The sequence below is a fragment of the Egretta garzetta genome, unplaced genomic scaffold, assembly GCF_000687185.1.
Source record: "Egretta garzetta isolate BGI_Z169 unplaced genomic scaffold, ASM68718v1 scaffold68, whole genome shotgun sequence".
Lineage (NCBI taxonomy): Eukaryota > Metazoa > Chordata > Aves > Pelecaniformes > Ardeidae > Egretta > Egretta garzetta.
Window position 1 is genome coordinate 3,582,192 of NW_009260774.1, and position 19,426 is coordinate 3,601,617.

The 19,426-nt window shown below is 42.2% G+C and overlaps 1 protein-coding gene across 1 annotated transcript; it reads right to left on the bottom strand.

Annotated features, from left to right (window-relative positions):
- Positions 1-3,538: 3,538 nt before the first annotated feature.
- Positions 3,539-18,277, bottom strand: E2F7 (E2F transcription factor 7). Its single transcript, XM_009646281.2, has 11 exons — positions 18,008-18,277; positions 15,853-16,021; positions 12,820-13,104; positions 12,015-12,173; positions 10,799-10,936; positions 9,818-10,012; positions 9,031-9,112; positions 7,932-8,436; positions 6,789-7,059; positions 5,135-5,559; positions 3,539-3,728 (listed from the first exon to the last, which is right to left on the bottom strand). Exons 1-11 carry the CDS (start codon positions 18,257-18,259, stop codon positions 3,552-3,554), a joined length of 2,658 nt encoding a protein of 885 aa, XP_009644576.1. The 5' UTR covers positions 18,260-18,277; the 3' UTR covers positions 3,539-3,551.
- Between the last annotated feature and the right edge of the window lie 1,149 nt (positions 18,278-19,426).

Below are 19,426 nucleotides of genomic sequence, written 5' to 3' on the forward strand. Positions count from 1 at the left end.
CCCTCCTGTCAGGCAGTTGTAGAGGGCGATAAGGTCTCCCCTCAGCCTCCTCTTCTCCAGGCTAAACAACCCCAGTTCCCTCAGACGCTCCCCATCAGACTTGTGCTCCAAACCCTCACCAGCTTTGTTGCCCTTCTTTGGACACTCTCCAGCACCTCAATGTCTTTCCTGTAGCGAGGGGCCCAAACCTGAACACAGTATTTGAGGTGCAGCCTCACCAGTGCTGAGTACAGGGGCACGATCACTTCCCTACTCCTGCTGGCCACACCATTCCTGATACAAGCCAGGATGCCATTGGCCTTCTTGGCCACCTGGGCACACTGCTGGCTTGTGCTGCATAAAAATAGCCGGACGCGAGAGCCTCTGGGGCCAGATGTCCTCCTCTGCTACTCATCCGGTGCCCAGATCCAACAGGGACTGCTCACCTGGGCGCGTGGTGGACAGATGTTTCTTTTCAAGGGAGCTCTCCATACTGAAATCACAGCATCAGCCTTGGTTTTAATTCCATTTTTATTCTGTAAAAGTTTAATATTTTGCTAAAAAGTAGTATAAAAAAAAAATTCAACCCAACAGTGTGATTGGAGTAAAGCGATACGCAGACAGCTAAAAGGATGGCTAGAGAGCAGGAAAAGCAGGACATCTAATCGCTGAAGAACAGTTATAAACAGCAATAAAATTAATATCTATATTAAACTAGCAGTGCAAAGATACATCTGGAAGCAGCTTTACATTAAAAATACAGCTTTTTACATATAGAAATAGCACCAATTTACACAAGACAATCAGAAATGTAAACGTGGCAGGTAGATTCAAGTATAAGTTATACGCTCACCCTCCTCAGCAACTGTCTTGGGACAGAAAGGTTTCACAAACCCTGCAGAACATCCTGGGTATGCAATTTGCCTCAGTGCAAATACAAATTCTGCTTTTCCAAAGCTACTTTGCTGATGGGTTGTTCCTAGTTTATTTTACGTCTTAGCTTTCAGTGAAGGCAAAGATAGGAAAGGTAGACTCATTCTCTCTTGACAACCAACCCTTCCCCCTCACCGGTCTAGTTCAGCAGCTCAGGTACTGCAAGCAACACTGATCCCTCTGCTGCCTGACCGCTTCTGTGGTCCCGCTCCTGTTTTAGTGAGAATCATGCATTGACAAAAGCAAGACAGCATATCAACCCCCTTCGTCTCCCAGGCCCAAATCTGCTGTCGCAACCGTGACCCATCAAACAGTTTTGATCATGAGGGAGTTGATCCTCATTTCCAGACCTGCTGTATTTATGGAAACTCAAAACTGGAAGCAGAAATTGGAAACGGAAGATCCATTTTCAGTCCCTGCATTTTCAAGTATAGTTAGGTTAGTTATGGCACAGAATAACATCACTGACAAAGAAAGGCAACTTTTGTGATGATGCTTCATCTGGAGCGAGGAGCCATTAGCTCTAATCCCCCTCTCTGCTCCCAGCTGCCATTTCTCTAAAAGGCTGCACCATACTAGAGGGGAAGAGAAAGACAAGGGTTGGAGAACCAACATCCACCGTGTCATCCCTGAACCCTAGCAGCCTGTTTCCAGCCCCAACAGCAACAAATGCACGCTAGCAGAAGTGCAGGGGCAGCACCGTGCCAATTACACATTGCTTTTCAAAGTGAAATTAATTCAAGTGAGTGTGTAAGAAGAGATAGTTCAGAAGAAAAACCTGTAAACTTTCACAACTGTAGTGTAATTTAAAAGAATAAACCAACACCTTAGAATTTAGCAGTCTGAAGATTTCTCTTTACCACCCCTGAAACTTCCTATGATAATTCTACTATAGATTTTCTTTCAATGAGGGCTAACCAGCCCTCCTTAAAAGGCTGTTATTGGTCTATTCTAAGATAAGGCCACATTACTCAAACTCCCAGCTTCACTAAAATTCTTTCTTAAATTCCATTTTCATAATACATTTTGTTATAAAAATAAAAAGCCTCATCAAATCCCCAACCCCCAAAGTCCTAGCCTCCCTTGACCAACAAAGTAGCACATCCGACAGTGTATCTACCCTTGGAAAACCAGTACCAGTACCAATGAGAGAGGAGCTGACAATGCTGGCCTCAAGTTTGCTATAAATCCAGAGTAATGTGATGTCAACAGCAACATTCTCTGATTTTTAGACAGGAAACTGCACAAATTTAATTGCAGGTTGCTACACGAGTGAAAACATACCCAAGCATAAGAGCATTAACTCTTAAAAAATTATGTCCTATATTATTAATAGCACCATCCATTATTCAAGGACTTTGAATGTTAACTGTTATACTTCTCTTCCGCTCTATCTTCTCCTAAGGAATACAGATAATTTTTTCCCCACTTCCAAAATTTATGGCTCCTGCCCTTTCCAGCTTCTTTTTATGGTTTAGATAGACACGCGCCAAAAGACAAGATCTCCCTTGTCTTCCAAGTACACTCAAATGCACTATTAACTAGTTATGAAATTCCCATAACTGAAGAGTTAGGCACTTAAATACATAGCCCTGAAGTAGACTTAAGTAAACCGCTAAATAGGCACTTAAGCAGACTCAGGTTAGACTGAATCTAATCATGTGGTTAATGACTTACCAGTTGTTCCTTGGTCATAAAGTCTAGACTATATATTTAAATGGGAGTTGAAATCTTAGCACAGCCCTCACAGTGGCTTGTCACTCTCAGATTACTTTGTCAAACTTATTTAAGGAATCAGGTTTTGTATTCTTTACATCTAACTTGTACATTTTGCTCAGAGTAAAAGAAAAAAAAAACCCAAGGACTAATACAGTTCATTAACATGATCATAAAAATGTTAACATTCACAGTTATTTTGGTCTTAATATTTTTCACATGTATACATTCAATCATATTGTGTTATTATTAGGTTTTTCTAACCACAAGTGCTGGGCAAATTGTACAACAACCATCTGACATTCAAGTAATCCTACCCTGAGAAAATCTGTTATTCTGAAGCTGCAAGAAAACTTTTTTGCACTAAATCCCACTCCAACGTACAAAATAAATACCAAGAGGCTGCACTGCGGAGGCAGGATTTGACAGATTGGAACCAAGGAAGCAGTTGCTCTCGCAACTGCAGGAGTTTATCAAATTCACCAGATTTACTCAGGGTAAGTAGAGTACATGCAAAAAAAAAAAGCTTGCCCCAGATAAGTGCTAGACATCTTACTTAAAACCATGAATAAAGAACCCCTGGGGACTCCAAGGAAATCGGATATCTGTTTGCATCTCCTCACAGCAATAAAGAGAGTTTTCCAAATTAAAAGCCCAAATACAATTTGATGCCCACAAGGCTGTGTGAAGCACAGCACCTGAATTCTAATCAGTACTGAAGGAACAATTCAGTAAAAGGTTTTCAGTACCAAGAATGATTTGTGAAGAAGGTGGTTAACAGAACTGGTGGGTGAATAGATAGCGGGGAAGCACGCCAAAAGGGATGACATTTTAATGCGCTCTTCTTGCCAGATAAGAGCTTGTTCTCTTGTGATCGATACAGGGTCCTAGGACATTCTGCCCACCCTTTGCAATGAGTGAAGTTAGTCAGGGGTGGTACTAGAGATTTCCAGTCTCCTCTGCACAGAGCTGGCACTTCTGGTCTGGTTGACTTCATTTTTCTTCCATGCAACAGGGTCTCCAAGACTTCCGGGAGTTTTGAAAAATGCCTCATGATGTGCAGGACGAATGCTCTTGGGAGTGAGGGGAGTTGATGAAGGCTATTTGTGAAACAAAACCAAAGTGATTCAGTGGGGTTTTCTCAAAGCCTACGTGCAAGCATGCAAACAGAAGACAGCTTGTAGACATTAAGCTCTGTACCCTGCTACTGTAGGGAACCACGGCACACATCCTTTCAGAAGCTCCACATGAAAAAGCTACGGGCTTTGCTCCAGCTTTTTGTTCTGGAACTGTCTGCCAGTACATCATTGCTGGAATCTGAAAGCTTCTATCTTATTTCCAACTTAAAGGTATTCATGACTAGTTCATACTTATTCATTCTTATTCCAGTCTTGTCCTTTAGCTTAAATGGCTCCTTTCCCTTCCTTGATGTTTTACTCACTGCGGTTATTTGTTAGCATCAAAACAGATCTAAAATTAGTCTCCTAAACCCTGGCCACTTCTGCTTTAAGTGCCAGTCTACTGTAACTTCTAATGCTCATATCTATAATCAGATTGGCTGCCAACCAGTCTCCATTACAGCCTTTTTCTAAAGCTCAAACAAGATAAACATAAAGTAACATTCATAAAGCTTCCAAAAGTTCAATCTATTTGTCACTGCATTAGACAAACCAGGACAGACAATAGGAAAACAAATCACAGATTTAAGAATGTAAGTAAAAGTAGTGCCAAGATGTCACTTCTAATCGTTGTAGAGATCCAGGTAACACAGAGTGACACGACTGTTTTATGTCACTCACTGTACCTCAGATAGATGAGTCCTCCTTTGCTTTTGACTTTCTCATTTTTTTACTTGAAGCCTGTTTCTATGGTAGATTTTTTAAAATACATAAAACATATTTTATAATTATCTTTATAAATATCTTTATAAATAAAATACCTTTATAAAAAAAAGATCAAACAACCCCACAAAAGTAGTTGTTTTACCCCAGTTCTGATGCTGCTATTACGTTTCCATTATTTAGGACACTACTACCAGAGAGGTGTTGCAGCCAGCTGACTCCTGAATTATGACAAAGAATCCTCCTGTCCACCTAACGTGTTTCTGCAGCCATTGCATAACACACAATGATAGCATCAAATGGGGAAAAAATACTGACTCAGATTTCTGGGGGAAAAAAACCCTGTAACTTCTTTTTTTTTCCTCTATTCCTGTAAGATTTTTAAAGATTAAGATTATTATGATTTTAAAATTCCTGTAACATTTTTAAAACTCACCATTTCACTGTTCAGGGCTAGACGTGCTATGCTAGGCTATGTCATTAGCACTGTCCCAAGTGTTGCCAACACTACAGACGGACACGCAAACTTAAGTGGAAGACACCAGCTCCCAGCGTGCCAACTTACCACTCCGACACACCGGCACCAGCCTGCAGCCCAAGCTGCCTTCAGTCCCAGTGACCTGGCACTGCTGTTTCATGGTCACTCAACCTCCTTTCACTCTTACCTGCTGCAGCTTCAGAAGGGTCACCGGGTGCCCCATACACATGGGGGAGTCCAGTGTAACAGCACCGCAAGACCTTGCAAGCACGGGACTCAGGTGCAGAGCAGGGTGAGCTGGTTGCTGGGGATCCACTGAAGGCATGGGTGAGACCTCGGGAGTAACCACTGCCGTGGTGCCTATGAAAACAGGCGTTGTTGATGCCAGGCCAGACATGCTGAAATTCATGGAGGTGGCAGCTGAGAAGGAGCCATCAGGAACTGGGGAAAGAGGACCGGTGATTGTGGGAGAACAGACGAGAGGGAAGGAAGCCAAGGCTGGTGACGGCACTAGGACACAGGGGATGCCCAGAGAAGGTAACTGGCTCTCCTCCAGGCTGATAGCACCAGGGGCTTGGTTTGCAGAGAACAGGAAATTAAAACTGCTTAATCCTAGACCAAAGAGAGAAGAAGCAAGGCATTAATACAGTTGACAAATTGGAATCAAGCTATTATAACTTCATCTAGAACAGGAAAGAGGGATGACAATGAAGAAAGAGACAGGCTGCCCAGGAAGAAAAGTGTGACAAAAAGAAGAAAGAAGAAGGAAGAAAATTGTCGCAAATCTGTGACTTCTGTCAAGCTCCCTTTCCTTACCTTCCTCCATCTCCCCCCCTACTGCCTGTTCACTATATCTGCATCCATTTACTTTGTTCATGTTAAGTACCAACCACACACCTTGCTGTTTTCTGCTTCTAACTTCAGTTACAAGCAACATCTTGGCTAAACAAACTCTTTTTTCACTAACAGGAATCATATCCTCTGCTGTTTGAAAACATAGGTATGGGTTTTAATAAGAAAGAGGAAAAGAAACAACAACAACAAAAAAAAAGGTAGACACCCACAAAGATATACCCCAAAGGCACTAATTTTCCTGAGAATGGCTGAAATAGAGTTTTGAAACAGAAACTGCTCCAGTCCCCAGTTTGTCTGACCAGGATCAACATTTTCAAACTGAGTGTCTCCATCCTGCAAGTGAACTCCCATAGACCCTACTCTGTGCCACAAGTGAATCAAGTACTTCCAGTAGTCATGGAAATCTGCCACACATATCCTGTTCAAAACACTCTTCCACTCCACACAAACACAAAATGGTGGACACAAAATCCTCTCGTAGCATTTTCAGCTACTTCCTCCCCATCCCTACTGTGTCTTATGAGCAGGCCTGGCTACACTCCCAGTGCTTCAGTTTTTGTGGGGTTATCCCCATGATGCACATGGCAAGACAGTACAAAGTTTGTAGATGACTAAATTCACCCACTCAGGGCGTTGCTGTTGCACTATTCTGGCCACCTTACTGCCAAACCTAGACCTGCAGCTCCTCTGAGTTTTGAATGTGGGGTGGGTGTCTTTTTTCCTACACATAATTCAAGCATGCAAACCCCACATTATTAATCTCTATTAATGTTTGGGTACCTCAGAAAAACATCTGTGTTTTCACAGAAGCAATAGTTCATCTGGAATCAAGAGAATTCAGAGCTATTAAACTACTACCGAGAAATGCTGACAGTTTTTGTGCCAAATATAGACTTATTCACCTATCTGTAGGCCTCCCTGTTTGAACAGCTCAGTGAAGAGATGCAGAAGTTTTGAGTGCCTCTAGATCACATGGCTGTCCTTACCAGCAGTAGGCTGAACATAAAGATACTGTGGTAGGAAAGGTTGATTGGCATCTCCTTTAGAGATGTGCTCTTTTCCTGGAGAGGGTTCATCAGGGTCTTTATTCTGAGACCATTTTTCTTCCTCCTGAGAATCTAAAGGCTTAGCAGACTCCTCATCTGCCACCTCTGGAGCAGCAGGGCTTGCGAAGTCAAGATGAAAAGCTTCAAGATGTTCAGCAGTTGCACAGCCACTTCCTGGGGTAGATTCTGCCTTGAGTGACTCAAAAGGTTTCTAAGCAAAAACAAAAGAGGAAATTACAAGTCCAAACTGAAATAACACGGAGTACAATGTCTCTCATCCACTTGCCTCAGCTACAGAGTAAAATATGCACCGGTGCAAAGGGGCAGCACAAAACTCATTAGCAAGTCACAGAGTTAAAAGTTTTATTTGAGGGTTTGAAGAACTGAATATTAGTGGTGCCTAAGCCCTGTGCTGTAATTCACTTTCAGTACTTGGAGACACTAGATGAGAAATACTTGAGCTTGGGGTTTCATTTCTCTTTATTGACAAGGAAAAACACCTGTATGAAATAGCTTATATTCAAGCACTGATATGACCTTGAGCCTGACCCCCACTTTCAGCAGTTAAGATGTGAGATAGATGCACTTCACCTCCACCATCATCTCCTCTCTTATCAGACTGCTGTGGGCAACACTGGGCATGAGAGAGAGGGACTTAGGCTGGAGAGTAGGGGCGAAGTAGAAATCACATTTGCTGTAGCTCAGTGGAGTAAAGAATGCTGCTGCTGTCTAGAAAAGCCCAAGCTAAGAGGGGAAGATGAGGAGTCACGTGGATTTATTCCCCTCTGGCGGGCTGTTTTGTTGAAGGCAATGTTCAGGACACCGATTACAAAGAACAGCTCACCATCACTTCACTATGCAAAGCGATCACATGGTATTTTTCCCCTGGCAGTGTGAAAACATCTCCCAGTTAATACCTATACTTCCTGGCACAGCACCCTTACAATTTTATTAACATGTGGGAGGCAGTATTTGTATCTGTAACAAGAGTGGTGTAGTGAATTTTCAGTTCTGAAAACACTGTCTTGGGCAAAAGTCTTTCCTCACTAACAGGAAGACTAAGTGATAAATTCACTTCTTTACCTTGGGCACTACAAGTGAGAGCGGCACATCACACTGTTCCATGGTCTGCTTTTTAGCAGCTGGCTCTTCATCATCTACAGGTGCAGAGGGTGAAGTGCACTTGTGGGAGCTGCGTTTCTGGCAGGCAGACGGAGGTACGGTGGCCTGAGCTTCTGCCCTGCTGTTTCCCATGTCTCCTGTGGTAGGCACGGTTTCCTGAAGACTGCCACACAACATAAAAAGGGATGAAGAGGGAAAGCACAGGAAGGGTTGGTTGGGGAGCAGGGTAGGTTCTCCATTTTCTGCTTTGGAGGCTGCTGGCGTGGAAGGATGTGGAGCTTGGCTGCTGATGCCATTTGGCAGCGAGAGGCTTGGCACATCTACCTGAACCACAGGGAAAACTGCCTGCGGCAAAGGGTTAACACAAAAATCAGAGTCCCCAGGAACTGGAAGAAGGGAGAGAGGTGACGTTATGCTTGGGTTCCTTGACGAATTTAATATAGTTTCTGTGACACAAGCTTTATCCCTAAAAAAAGGTAACGAAAACAGGAAAAACATTTAGTCCAAAATCAAACCCATATTTTGTCCTTAAAAGCACATAGGTACATTGTTGGACATAAATGTGAAAAGAATCTGCCCCAAATCACTACTTTTACACAGTTTAAAGAGGGGCTTACTTTTTATTATTTCTATTACACAGAAGCAGAGATCAGTTTTTTGGCAGAAGAATAATGCTTTTGGTTGCACTTGACTAGAGTCAGTCATTCACAAATTAATTCAAATTAGGATAGGTGCAGAGTAGACCCACTGATATTCCATGGAATCGTGATTTGCTCAGCCTACCTAGACAGCAGGTCAAAGGAGGCAGGGATGACCTATATAAACACACAGGAGATAAAGAACTATTGAAGCTCCAGGACAACAGTAGTACAAGTACAGGTGTTGTATAAGTTGGCCATAAAAAAAAAAAGGCAAGCCATGATGAGACATATCGGCATTAAAATAGTAATAACAAGACACTCTGGCAATTTTCTATCTCAGTCCCGTCAATGAAATCTAGCCTTGAACTTAACATGACAAGCATAAAGCTGAAACTGGATAGGAGTTAAAACCAACCTACCTAGTATCTCCCTCTGTTTTCAGCCTGCAGACAGCTTCTGGACTTATTTTGGAGCAATATTCATCTGAATTCACAATACAGGCTGAAAGAACAAAGGAGCATTCAATTAACAGCAAGTAGGTTTACCAAGCATATTTTGATACTGGCCATATAAAATAATTGATATAATTTTTCTATCCTGCCACATTTTTATAACATTCACTAATCAACTAGAGCCAGAACCTGCAAGACACTGAGAACTCTCAGTCCCACCGAAGAGGTGCTTGACATCATCATTTCCTATAGCAGGGAACTGTGAAAAGCCCTGTAATTGCTTTATCTGTTTTAACAGCTATCCATTAGATTGTTACAGTAAACTCCACTGTATTAGGATCCATAAAATAATGCAAGCTATTGTGGCTAAAGAATCTTTCTTTATCTATACCAAATTTTAACAGAAGAAACTGTAGTACAGTTGCAGTTAGTGGAGAACAGAAACATTTGCCATTATCCAGAAAACAAACAGATTCAAGGCAGTATGACCCAGTATGACCATCTAACTTTAGGCGCTTGACTGGAGAGTCCAAAACAGAAGCCTCATTGCATGGACAGTAGAAATATAGGAACCTCCCAAGGGTAATTCACATATTTAATTAGGCCGATTCACCCAATCAAGTGCCTTAAATCGGTGGGGCCACATTTGGGCAGATCCAGAAGGATACAAGAGAACACATTTCCTTAGTAGTTACAGTGGGGCCACATTTGGGCAGATCCAGGATACAAGAGAACACATTTCCTTAGTAGTTACCTTGCCTCTCTTGACGTGGGCTGTTGGGCTCAGAATTGACCTTCCTTCTGGTCCCTTTACAAGGCTGTGTGTTGTTAAATGAAGCATGACGTGTAAACCTTTGCTTTCCAGTAGCACAGCTCTGATACGGAGCACAGGCTCCTCTCCGCGTCCCTGGCAGAGGATCAGATGTTGTATTATGCCTTCTCGGGTCGTCTGTAGGGATATAATTTTGTACAACAGTCCTTCAGGGAACACAGCTCATTGTTTAGGCTTCTGCCACGTTACTGAACTTGGCCATAAGAGAAGATGTAACCTCCATACCATCCCAAATCCCACAACACTGAAGCAGACTAAAGCTTGGTAAGCACCAATAGACAAGATAAGGGCTTCCCTCCTTTCTGTTCCATGACAGCTGCAGCAGCAGCTACACCCTAGCATGCGCACCCAGGAGGGGAAAGGGTACTAAGATGGCATTAACACTATCCTTCACTTTTACTTGGTCCTGGCACTGGCCTGACCCAAAGACATTAGCAAAGAGCTTTCCTCTGCTTTGGCTTCTAACCAAGAATCAGCAGCTTACAGAGATGCTCTGGCCCACTGCCTCCTTCTTTGCAGACAAAACTTTTGTTTGAGGAGACACATGCAAGAAATAGGTCTGCTCTACCTTGGCAAGTGCCCTTACAAAGACAATAATTCACTGTCTAGTTCTGACAGAATTACTGAGATTTTACAACCCAGAAAAGCTGTGGACCCAGATTTGGAGATGTAGGCATTATCTGCCATTGCTTTACAATTCAAATGGCTATTCACACAGTAAGTGGGTGTAAAATACCATCACTCCATCCCTTGAGTGTACAGTCTAACAAGGGCAAATGTTGGGCTAGCCAGCAGTTAACAATCACAGGGTGGACAATTCTTTACACATGGAAAACAACCTATCACCACTTAGGAAGGGATTGTCAACTCAAAAAGAAAGGAGAAGTGAGCTACACAAGTTACCAGTCTTTCCAGAGAATTCCACAGGCCCAATCCACTTGAAGGCTGGTTTGCGTCCTCGTTCCTCTGTGACATGAACTTTCTTGATCAAGCCTAGGCTGGTGAGAACATTGGCAATATCATACAGTCTTCGCACCTTTGCTAACAAAAAAGGACAGAAACAGTCAAGACAGGTTTAAATGCATAGAGTACATATTTACGTGGCAGTTTCATTCCAGAATATCACCACAGCTTTCATAGATGGGGTGGGTAAAATCAAATGGGGGTGGACTTAAGCTGCCTTCTATAAAGCCTGCCATGCCAGCTCCCACCTGCTTGTCACTGCTTCTTCATATCTTAGCTGCTCATCCATCTTAGCTGCTCAGGTTAAAGCTCACCTCCCTTCTTTTCATGGAAAAGGGTTAGGGAGTGATTATATCATCAGCTTGCCTGGAAAAGGCAGCTACCTCCATGTGGGGTAAAGACAAGCACTTAGGGGCAAGAGGTGCACAAGTGCACAGCTGATCACAAGAGGACATATATTTATCATCTTAAAAACATAACAGTCTTAGAAAAATCTCTGTGACCCCAATAAATAACATGTTTGAGCTGAATATGATACCCACATGCTGTCCAGCTAAACTTCTCCCATCCCTCCTGCTATTTGGGGTAGATTTTTAAGACTGAAGTGCAAGTACTTTATTTTAAAAGTACTTTACAGACTTAAAATAAAAGTCTTTATTTTAGAAGAATTATTTACTAGTGCTAAGCTTTAACATGTCGTCCAAGGGATCTAAGTCCTAATGCTCACTAACTGAAAAGCAAACTGTGCCATCCAGCTGCGAAAGATTTCTGGGGTGAAAAGGAGAAGTAACACATTTCTGCAGAGAAGAAAATGAATTTCATTAAGTTAAACAACATGTTTCATTTCAGTAAGTTCTGCAACATCATTCAGAATAGTACAGGAAACCGGGTTAAAGTGTGAAAAAAAAATTCAGAACAAAAGAAAATATTTTTCTTCATTCTGAAGCTAAAACTTGGAGATAATTGTGAAGTTGACTCTTCCCTACCCCAAGCTCTGTTTTCACTAACTGGCATTTGCAATTAAAAAAACCCCAAACCACACTTCAGCAAGAGATTCCTGACCTGCTCTTGCCATTACCTACTGGTGTCAGTCCAAATGTGCCCCTGTTTTCTTTACTCCCCGACCAATTGATTCACCTCTCAACAGCCAGCTTACTTTTAAATTTGCTGTAGTCCACTGTATCCTGCGTTTCTTCTATCAATATCTTTGCTGCAATGTCCAGAGTGACTATCTTGGTCTTGGAGGCAAGGAACAGCATGACAAACTTTTGGCTCATAATCCGCAACGACTTGTCCTTTCTGCTGTTTGCAGATGCTGTGATACAAATAATACCCAAGGCTCTTAGCATATGTCATCCATCACAGCCAGAAAACTAGTAAGTATGTTTCTCACACACAAAAGGGGTAAAGTATTTCCTTGTCAGGAAGCAGAAATCTTTTGAAAGGCAGCAAATAACTGAGTAATGCAGACAGAAATCGCTTTTCAAAAAGCAATAAAAAATAAAGCGTGCAGAAATAGCTTTTAGAAAGTCAGATTATAAAGCTGATTCTATGTTACATTACACAGTTTTGCCCCGCTATAATTTTGTGACTCCAACGGACTCTGTAACTTAAAACACTATGTATTATATGGGCAGCATGCAAACAGTGGACAAATGGAAGATGGCAGCTTCTGTCAGGGTAAAAAATTTACTGTCAGGTACGGGCGGGGAAGGAAGAACTGGAGTGCCTGGTGGAAGCTCCTGCCAGCCTGCAGGACAGAGGGAAAAACCTGTCCTAAGACCTATGCTATGGACAGGATAGAAGGAAGAATTCTGTCACCTCTGTGGTGAATTCAGCACCTTTATGCAGAGAGTATTTTTTTATTATTTAATTTAAAAGCAAAGCAAGGGGAAAAGTCACATAAACTGGGGAAAAAGACTTTTGTCTATGTATCACATCGCACACATTAGTTATCTTACCAAAGGTGCAATCTGGTTCTGAAAAGTCCAGTAATGGTCTGTCTTGAGAGTCTGGAATAGTTTCCTTTTTCCGTTCTCCAAATTTGTATTCCAAGTCCTGCTCCTTGTGCTGGAAGAAGATCATTAGCTCTCCATACTGCAGCTCCCCTGCTTCCTGAAGCGTTTTCAGAGTCTGGCTTAGGTTGTGCCGGCCATGCCAACAGTACTGGTTCTTGGCCACACGGCTGACCAAGTGCAATGACTCCAGGACATTCACTATATCATAAATTCGTCTCCGCTCAACTCCTGTTTTAAGGGGGAGAAACAAAAAAGACATAGAAGCTCGTCTAGTTTTAATGTGCTCTTCAGCAGAAGCAGAATAGGGAACAGGCTGTTGCTAATGCTGAGTGTTCACAACACATTTTTCACTATTCATCTGGACACATTACATTAGACCCATCCAAATTTGCACAAGCACTGACTCATGTATGGCAGACCCCATGGTATAATGTTCTTTGTCTATTCTGTTAACTGCCAGCCCAGCCACAGCTTCAGCTTAAAGCATCTACACCGTGTTTAGAAGAACTGATTGCAGTCTGCCCAGCCCCACTCACTCAGACCTATATAGACTGCCCCGAGGTTTTCAGAGCACTTTGGCCCTTCTTGTCAGAGAGCTTCAGAGCTCATACACAGACCCGCATGCAAGCCTGTGTGTAACAGAGGGCAGGAAAGGGTCTGAGCCTGGTACTGACACAGGGTAGATATAAAAACCCACTCCTGCAGGAATCAGTGGGAGTGGGGTCCTCCACTTGCATTTCCGATGGCACAATTACTTGCTAAGCACGTACCAAGCGAAGGAGCATCAAAGGCTTCACAAGGTGCAAAGCAGTGGAGAATGAGACCCACTGTTCCCAAATGCAGCAGAAATGATCCCTTGGTGGTGGCTGGGTCTGCACCAATGGGAAACCCATGAAATATGTCCAACTTGGGCTCAGCCTGACTGGCGTGAGCAAGGTTGGGGACTGAATATGAATAGGCCGTTGGCTCTGCTCGCTGCCCTGAGTACTCGTGTCCAGTGCTGTTTGAAGCATGGCTGTTAAATATAACACAGTGCACTATATGCTAGTGGCATCATCTGCACCAGAAATCCCATAACGGTTAACATTGGCTGAGCAGAACAAGTTTTAGCCAAGGGGAAAGGTTTTGAAAGACTTCCCTGCGGAAGGCAAGGCCTTGATGCATCTGTTTACCCATCTGGAGAATATGGATAGTACTTACCAGCCTCAAAGGGATATTAGGATAAACAGTTCATGAGTATTTCCAAGTATGTGGAGATCTTGGAGTGAAACACACTCCAGAAAAACAGGAGTGCTACACATACGCTGGTGTCTGCCCCGCACCAGCAGCATAGCCCCCTTTGCGGGCTTTCCATAGGTCTTCAGTGAAGAAAGCAATATACATTTGTAGCAAAAGCTGTATTACAACCATCATTTGCTACACAGAGAGCAGCAACATCAGCAGTGAGTAATTTTGTGGCCCCTGAAGCAAGTGGATAACAGGCAAGCAAGGAAGTGAAAGCCAAAGGGAGAAGAACAAACACACCCTCTTCTGGGAGGTAAAATCCCCAACAGTAAGTTTAAAAAACGAAGTTTCTAGTATTTAGGAAAGCAAGGTAAGTACTACTCATGTTCAGCTGTACAAGGTTGGAGCAGAAGCACCTCATGCAAACACAGAAAGGAGTAACTGCAAAATCTAAAAGAACAATTTGTTTAAAAAGTATTTTATTTAACTATTTACTTCACCTGATTCTATCCTACCTCCATTTCCCATTACCAAGACAATACAAATGAATATTTCAAGGACTTTCTTACCAGAGCCACAGAGTTACTCTTCTGTTCCCTTTCTTCCCAAAACAGACACATTATACTTTTGCTACCTCTTTTCTGTTAAATACCTGAATTCTAAACATAGATACAACACTTATTTAGCTTAAGTCCAACTGTGTAAAGCCCTTCATAGAATCATAGAATCATAGAATGTTTTGGGTTGGAGGGGACCACTAGAGGTCATCGAGTCCAACCCCCCCTGCAGTCAGCAGGGACACCGCCAACTAGATCAGGTTGCTCAGAGCCCCATCCAACCTGGCCTTGAATGTTTCCAGGGATGGGGCCTCCACTACCTCTCTGGGCAACCTGTTCCAGTGGTTTACCACCCTCATTGTAAAGAATTTTTTCCTTATATCTAGCCTAAACCTACCCCGATTTAGTTTAAAACCATTACCCCTTGTCCTAACGCAGCTGGCCCTACTAAAAAGGTTTTCCCCCTCTTTCCTATAGGCCCCCTTTAGGTACTTCCTAGCTAAGAGACAATCTCTCCAAGGACCTGGATGGTTTTGTTATTGGTGTGGCGTGGCTGAGTCCTCTCTCCCAAGTTTTATTACTTCTGTCAGATACTTCATTAATCTTTTGACTAAGAACAAACCTAAGAGCAGACCCAGCAAATAGGTGACTCGATACCTTCTTGCCACCTCAATACAACACATTTTCTCATTCTACTCTTGCAGGTCTCCTGGTAACCTCCCCTCACAAGACAATATTTAAAGCTAAGACAACCTTGATGAATCATGAGATCCTGGAAGAGATAATGTCAGGCATGTTACTGAAGTCAGGCAGTAAACCCAACTGATTTCCTGCATCTACTGGTTTGCAATTGTTTCCGCAAACCTTCCATTTTGATAAAATTTGTTGTTTATAAGTACTCCTTCAGTCTTCAGCAAACTGAAAATTTAAGAAAGCAACAGAGTCGGTAAATAGCTGGAGGATAGATCTGTCTAGTAAAAAGTACTGTCAGGAAGCAAATTTTAAAATGGCAGTGTTATCAAGCAGTAAAGATACTTAGCAATATTTCCAACTCTCAGTTAGTATAATTAGAACAGCATCTAGACCCAGGGAACAGCACACCTTGAATGCACTCTGTAAGAAGGATCATCTTTGAAGGCTCTCCTGTTGGGTTACCCCAGGTGATCCGTTACCCCATTTTTGCAGGTATACATACCGAGAATTGATGCCACTTCATCCAAAGAAATAGTAGTTTTTTCTGTTGACAATGGATAACTTGGATAGCGAGCTAGAAACTTTTGGCACAAGAGTCCTAAGCTTTTCTGTTTTCTGCTGGGCCTCTGTTTTTCAAATTCATCAACCGTGCTGTCGTCTACCATATCATACTGTTAAAAAATAAATGTTAACCCTTTAGTGCAGAGCTTTAGAAGCAAGGCATAGCCAAGCGAAGTATATTTCAGATGTTAGCAATATTTAAGCTCAGACTTTCTAATAAGGAAAAAAAAACATGGACTCCTTGTAAGCACAGAGCACTTGGGTGACACGCTTTTGCTTGCAATCTCTTCATTCATCACATAAGATACCTACAGAAAACCTCTTATCTGCAAGATCATAAAGTGATGGCTATGCATAAGGAAACAAACCAGTAAGACCAAACACCCAAGACTAGGAGATGGCAAGATCCTACTTGGAAAGAATATTTCTTTTTGAGAGGAGGAGGAATATTCCCTCAAACACCTCTGGATCTGATAAACCAGAAGGTGTACAAGCCATCAAAGAGTTCATCTTTCAAGAGTTTTTACTGCCCTTTACAGTGACTCTATCACTTTAAGAAACCAGGGGCTGGGAGGGCGGGGGCATGATGCTAAGAGACTATAAAAGTCACCACCCAGTCTCTAAACCTTAAACTCAGTCAAGCTGTTAGCTTAAGTGAACTCTGTAGGATGGCCTGTATGTGGTCTTTCTGTCCCTGCAGAGGAAAAATACCTAACACAACTATGATGGGAAGAATGTATGAAGAGGTATGTTTGTTTATTACAAAATGAGAATGATGGAGGATTTTTCTGCACTGGCAACTTTGGGGGTTTGCTTCTGTGTCAAAAAAAGAAAAAAAAAAAAGAAAAATCTTGCCCTCTGGCAAAGAAAAGCTGAGAGTGGTGGCAGCTGTTGAAATACAAGTTTTCCTTGCTTATGAGATCTTAACTGTCTTTTGCTGGTTGTGACTAAGTGACCTTGTGGCAGGCTGTTACTCTGATTGAATTCTTTGAGGTTTATATGGGATAGAAATAGCAGTATTCTTACAGTAACACTTTTACATCTTTTGTAAGTTAACCTTCTGTGTGGAGAAAATTATCAAGTGTAAGTTTTACTAACTAGAAAATATTTGAACCCTCTATAGTTGGCACCCCAAAAATCCTATATTATCTTAGCAGGCTTGGAGCAGTAATGAACTAACCTTTAATGTTAACTATTTTTTACTTAATGGAAGCAATGTTAGGAATTATCTTTAGAGAACTACTTGCTCCTTTATGACTACCTAAACTGGAGGATTTTCCAGAGTACCGTCACTGTAGATGCTATAAAATCTACAGTTGTAGAGTGGTCTATACCTATTGAATTATGCTTCTCAGTAGGAGAACCCCAGAACTACCTTCCTCTAACTGAAATCAGCAAGGAAGGATATTCCACAAGAAATAATCCAGGAGAAGGAAAGCTGTGGTTGGAACAACAAAAAGTCCGAAGGAAGAAAACTGTAACGATGCTTATAACAATCTGACTTCATCCTCTCCATGGATGGAATTCCTAGAGTGAGACAGGGATCAGCTCCCACACTGGCAGAGTCTTGACACGTAAAAATCTTCCAAACGCTTGACCATGCTGTCTGGCTACTAGTTTGTGGGCTGGTGTGGAAAGGGAGTGAAAGGTTTTAACTGACCACTCTGTGGGGCTGTTGTGGACAAGGTATAAGACTGCAAAAGCATGTTGAAAAATATACTGAATTGCTTTTGAAAATGCTGCCTGTCTGTTTAAAATGATCTGGCAATTTTCTTTCTAATGAGGTTCAGAAAATAGCATTGGATGTACTTAAGTTGGGGAAAATGACACATTTAACCTCTGTTCCCTTCACTCTCCTTTTACGTAATATTCAGGCTCTTGAGGGGTCTCAGGTCAGTTACTAGTAGGACAGTTACTTTTAGTCTTTGAAAATCTACTGCTCAGCCAGTGCTGCACAGGCAACTGTCTTTGGGAATGTTTTACGGTTCTGCAGTTTTCCACAGGGAGCAAAGGACCAGCTGGAAGAAAATGGAGGCACAACTTAAGGAAGGGCTGAGTCCTAACTGGACAGAAGGTAACCATGTTCTGAGTCTCACCTGTAACGAATCAGGTGTGTCACTCTGCTCACTGTTCTCTATGGGTCTGAAGAGCTCTTTCTTCTTTTCCCTGTCCCTCATGTCAGGGCTAGCAGCACTAATAAGCATCTTCAGGTTAGCAGTGGGGGTCCAGGGATCAGGCTGAGGTCTGTCAAGGAGCTTAACAGGTGTAATTGGATTTCTTTCCGGAGTGCAGCCTTTTTGCTTTGATAAATCAACCGGTTCATTCTTAATGGGAGTCTTTGGGGCCATCCTGGATCGATCAAATATGTTTTCCTATTAAAAACAAATATCTTTAGACACAACAGGAAAGAAAACAGTCCAACAATCAATTTCATTGTTCTTATGAAGGTAATTGTAGTGACTCATGCCTTGGCACTCATACCTATATTTAGCACAGTTCTTCTGCCTTTGTTGGAAGCGGTAAAATGTTCTACATGCTTCTGTACTGGAGGCAGTGTGTATGAGATACTGCCCTGAATTACAGAACCTGAGGTCAGGCAGTCAAACTTGTGACCTATCAGGCTTTTAAACTCTGACTGTTATTACAAGACAACATTGCTCACTAACATAAATCACCAAATCTGATCGAAACAGAAATAATGCATTGGTCACATTACACTTAGCAAGAAAACATGTTCTGCTTGAAATGTGCCCAGTGAAAAGCCATGCTGGGGATGCAGCTCAGACTGTCATAAAATGTCAAACTAAAGTGCTTGTAACTTCCTGTGCACATGAAGCAAGCTTTGCATCTGCACTATCTGCTGCTCAGAACAATGAAGAAAATCTCTAACTATTCCTTGACTACAGCTAAGAGCTGCTAGAAGGAAAAGTCTAATTCATCAGCTGATTTTTATCATTCTTTAAATGAAGCTCAACTCCTTTCAGTCCCTAGCTGCAATCAAACTTATTTCATCTTTGGGTCCAGTTTTACCCCTTCCTCTTACTGCCAGAATTATCACTGCAGATCAGGGTATTTCAAGGGACTGACTGAAGAAAGCATCAATGGTATCCTTGAGCAGAGAGACCAGTTTTTGAGCAACAAGAGGCACTACTTCACTCTAGCCTACTAGTGCAAATAGCTCACAAAGAGTAAAGGAATGAAGTAGACAGGATGCCATACTGGCTTTCTTTGCAGGATATCAAAAACTGAGGTATGAGTGTCTTAAACCTGGCACAGAGCAGGACTTCCAGAAATGCCTGTGCAGAAAGTTGTACTGTTTCTTTTTGCCTAGGGAGATCAATGTTCTGTTCTTAGATAGTTCAGTTATCATTTAATTCTCCTGCATACCCTACAAACAGGACACTTTTTTGGAACTCTAGCTAATATTGCTCAGCAGTTTCTAGATTTAGACCCTTGAAATGATTGTATGCACCTTGAGTGAAGTGAGAGAGAGAGAAAGCGAAGCGGATGGATTA

What these genes read in the sequence shown, in the direction of transcription:
- E2F7 (XM_009646281.2), bottom strand. Translation starts at nt 18,259, where the DNA reads ATGGCCCCAAAGACTCCCATTAAGAATGAACCGGTTGATTTATCAAAG. An exon ending in TGAAGTGGCATCAATTCTCG is followed by an intron (nt 13,105 to 15,852) that starts GTATGTATACCT and finishes CCCTTAAAACAG; the next exon opens with GAGTTGAGCGGAGACGAATT. An exon ending in GGACTACAGCAAATTTAAAA is followed by an intron (nt 10,937 to 12,014) that starts GTAAGCTGGCTG and finishes CTTTTTTGTTAG; the next exon opens with CAAAGGTGCGAAGACTGTAT.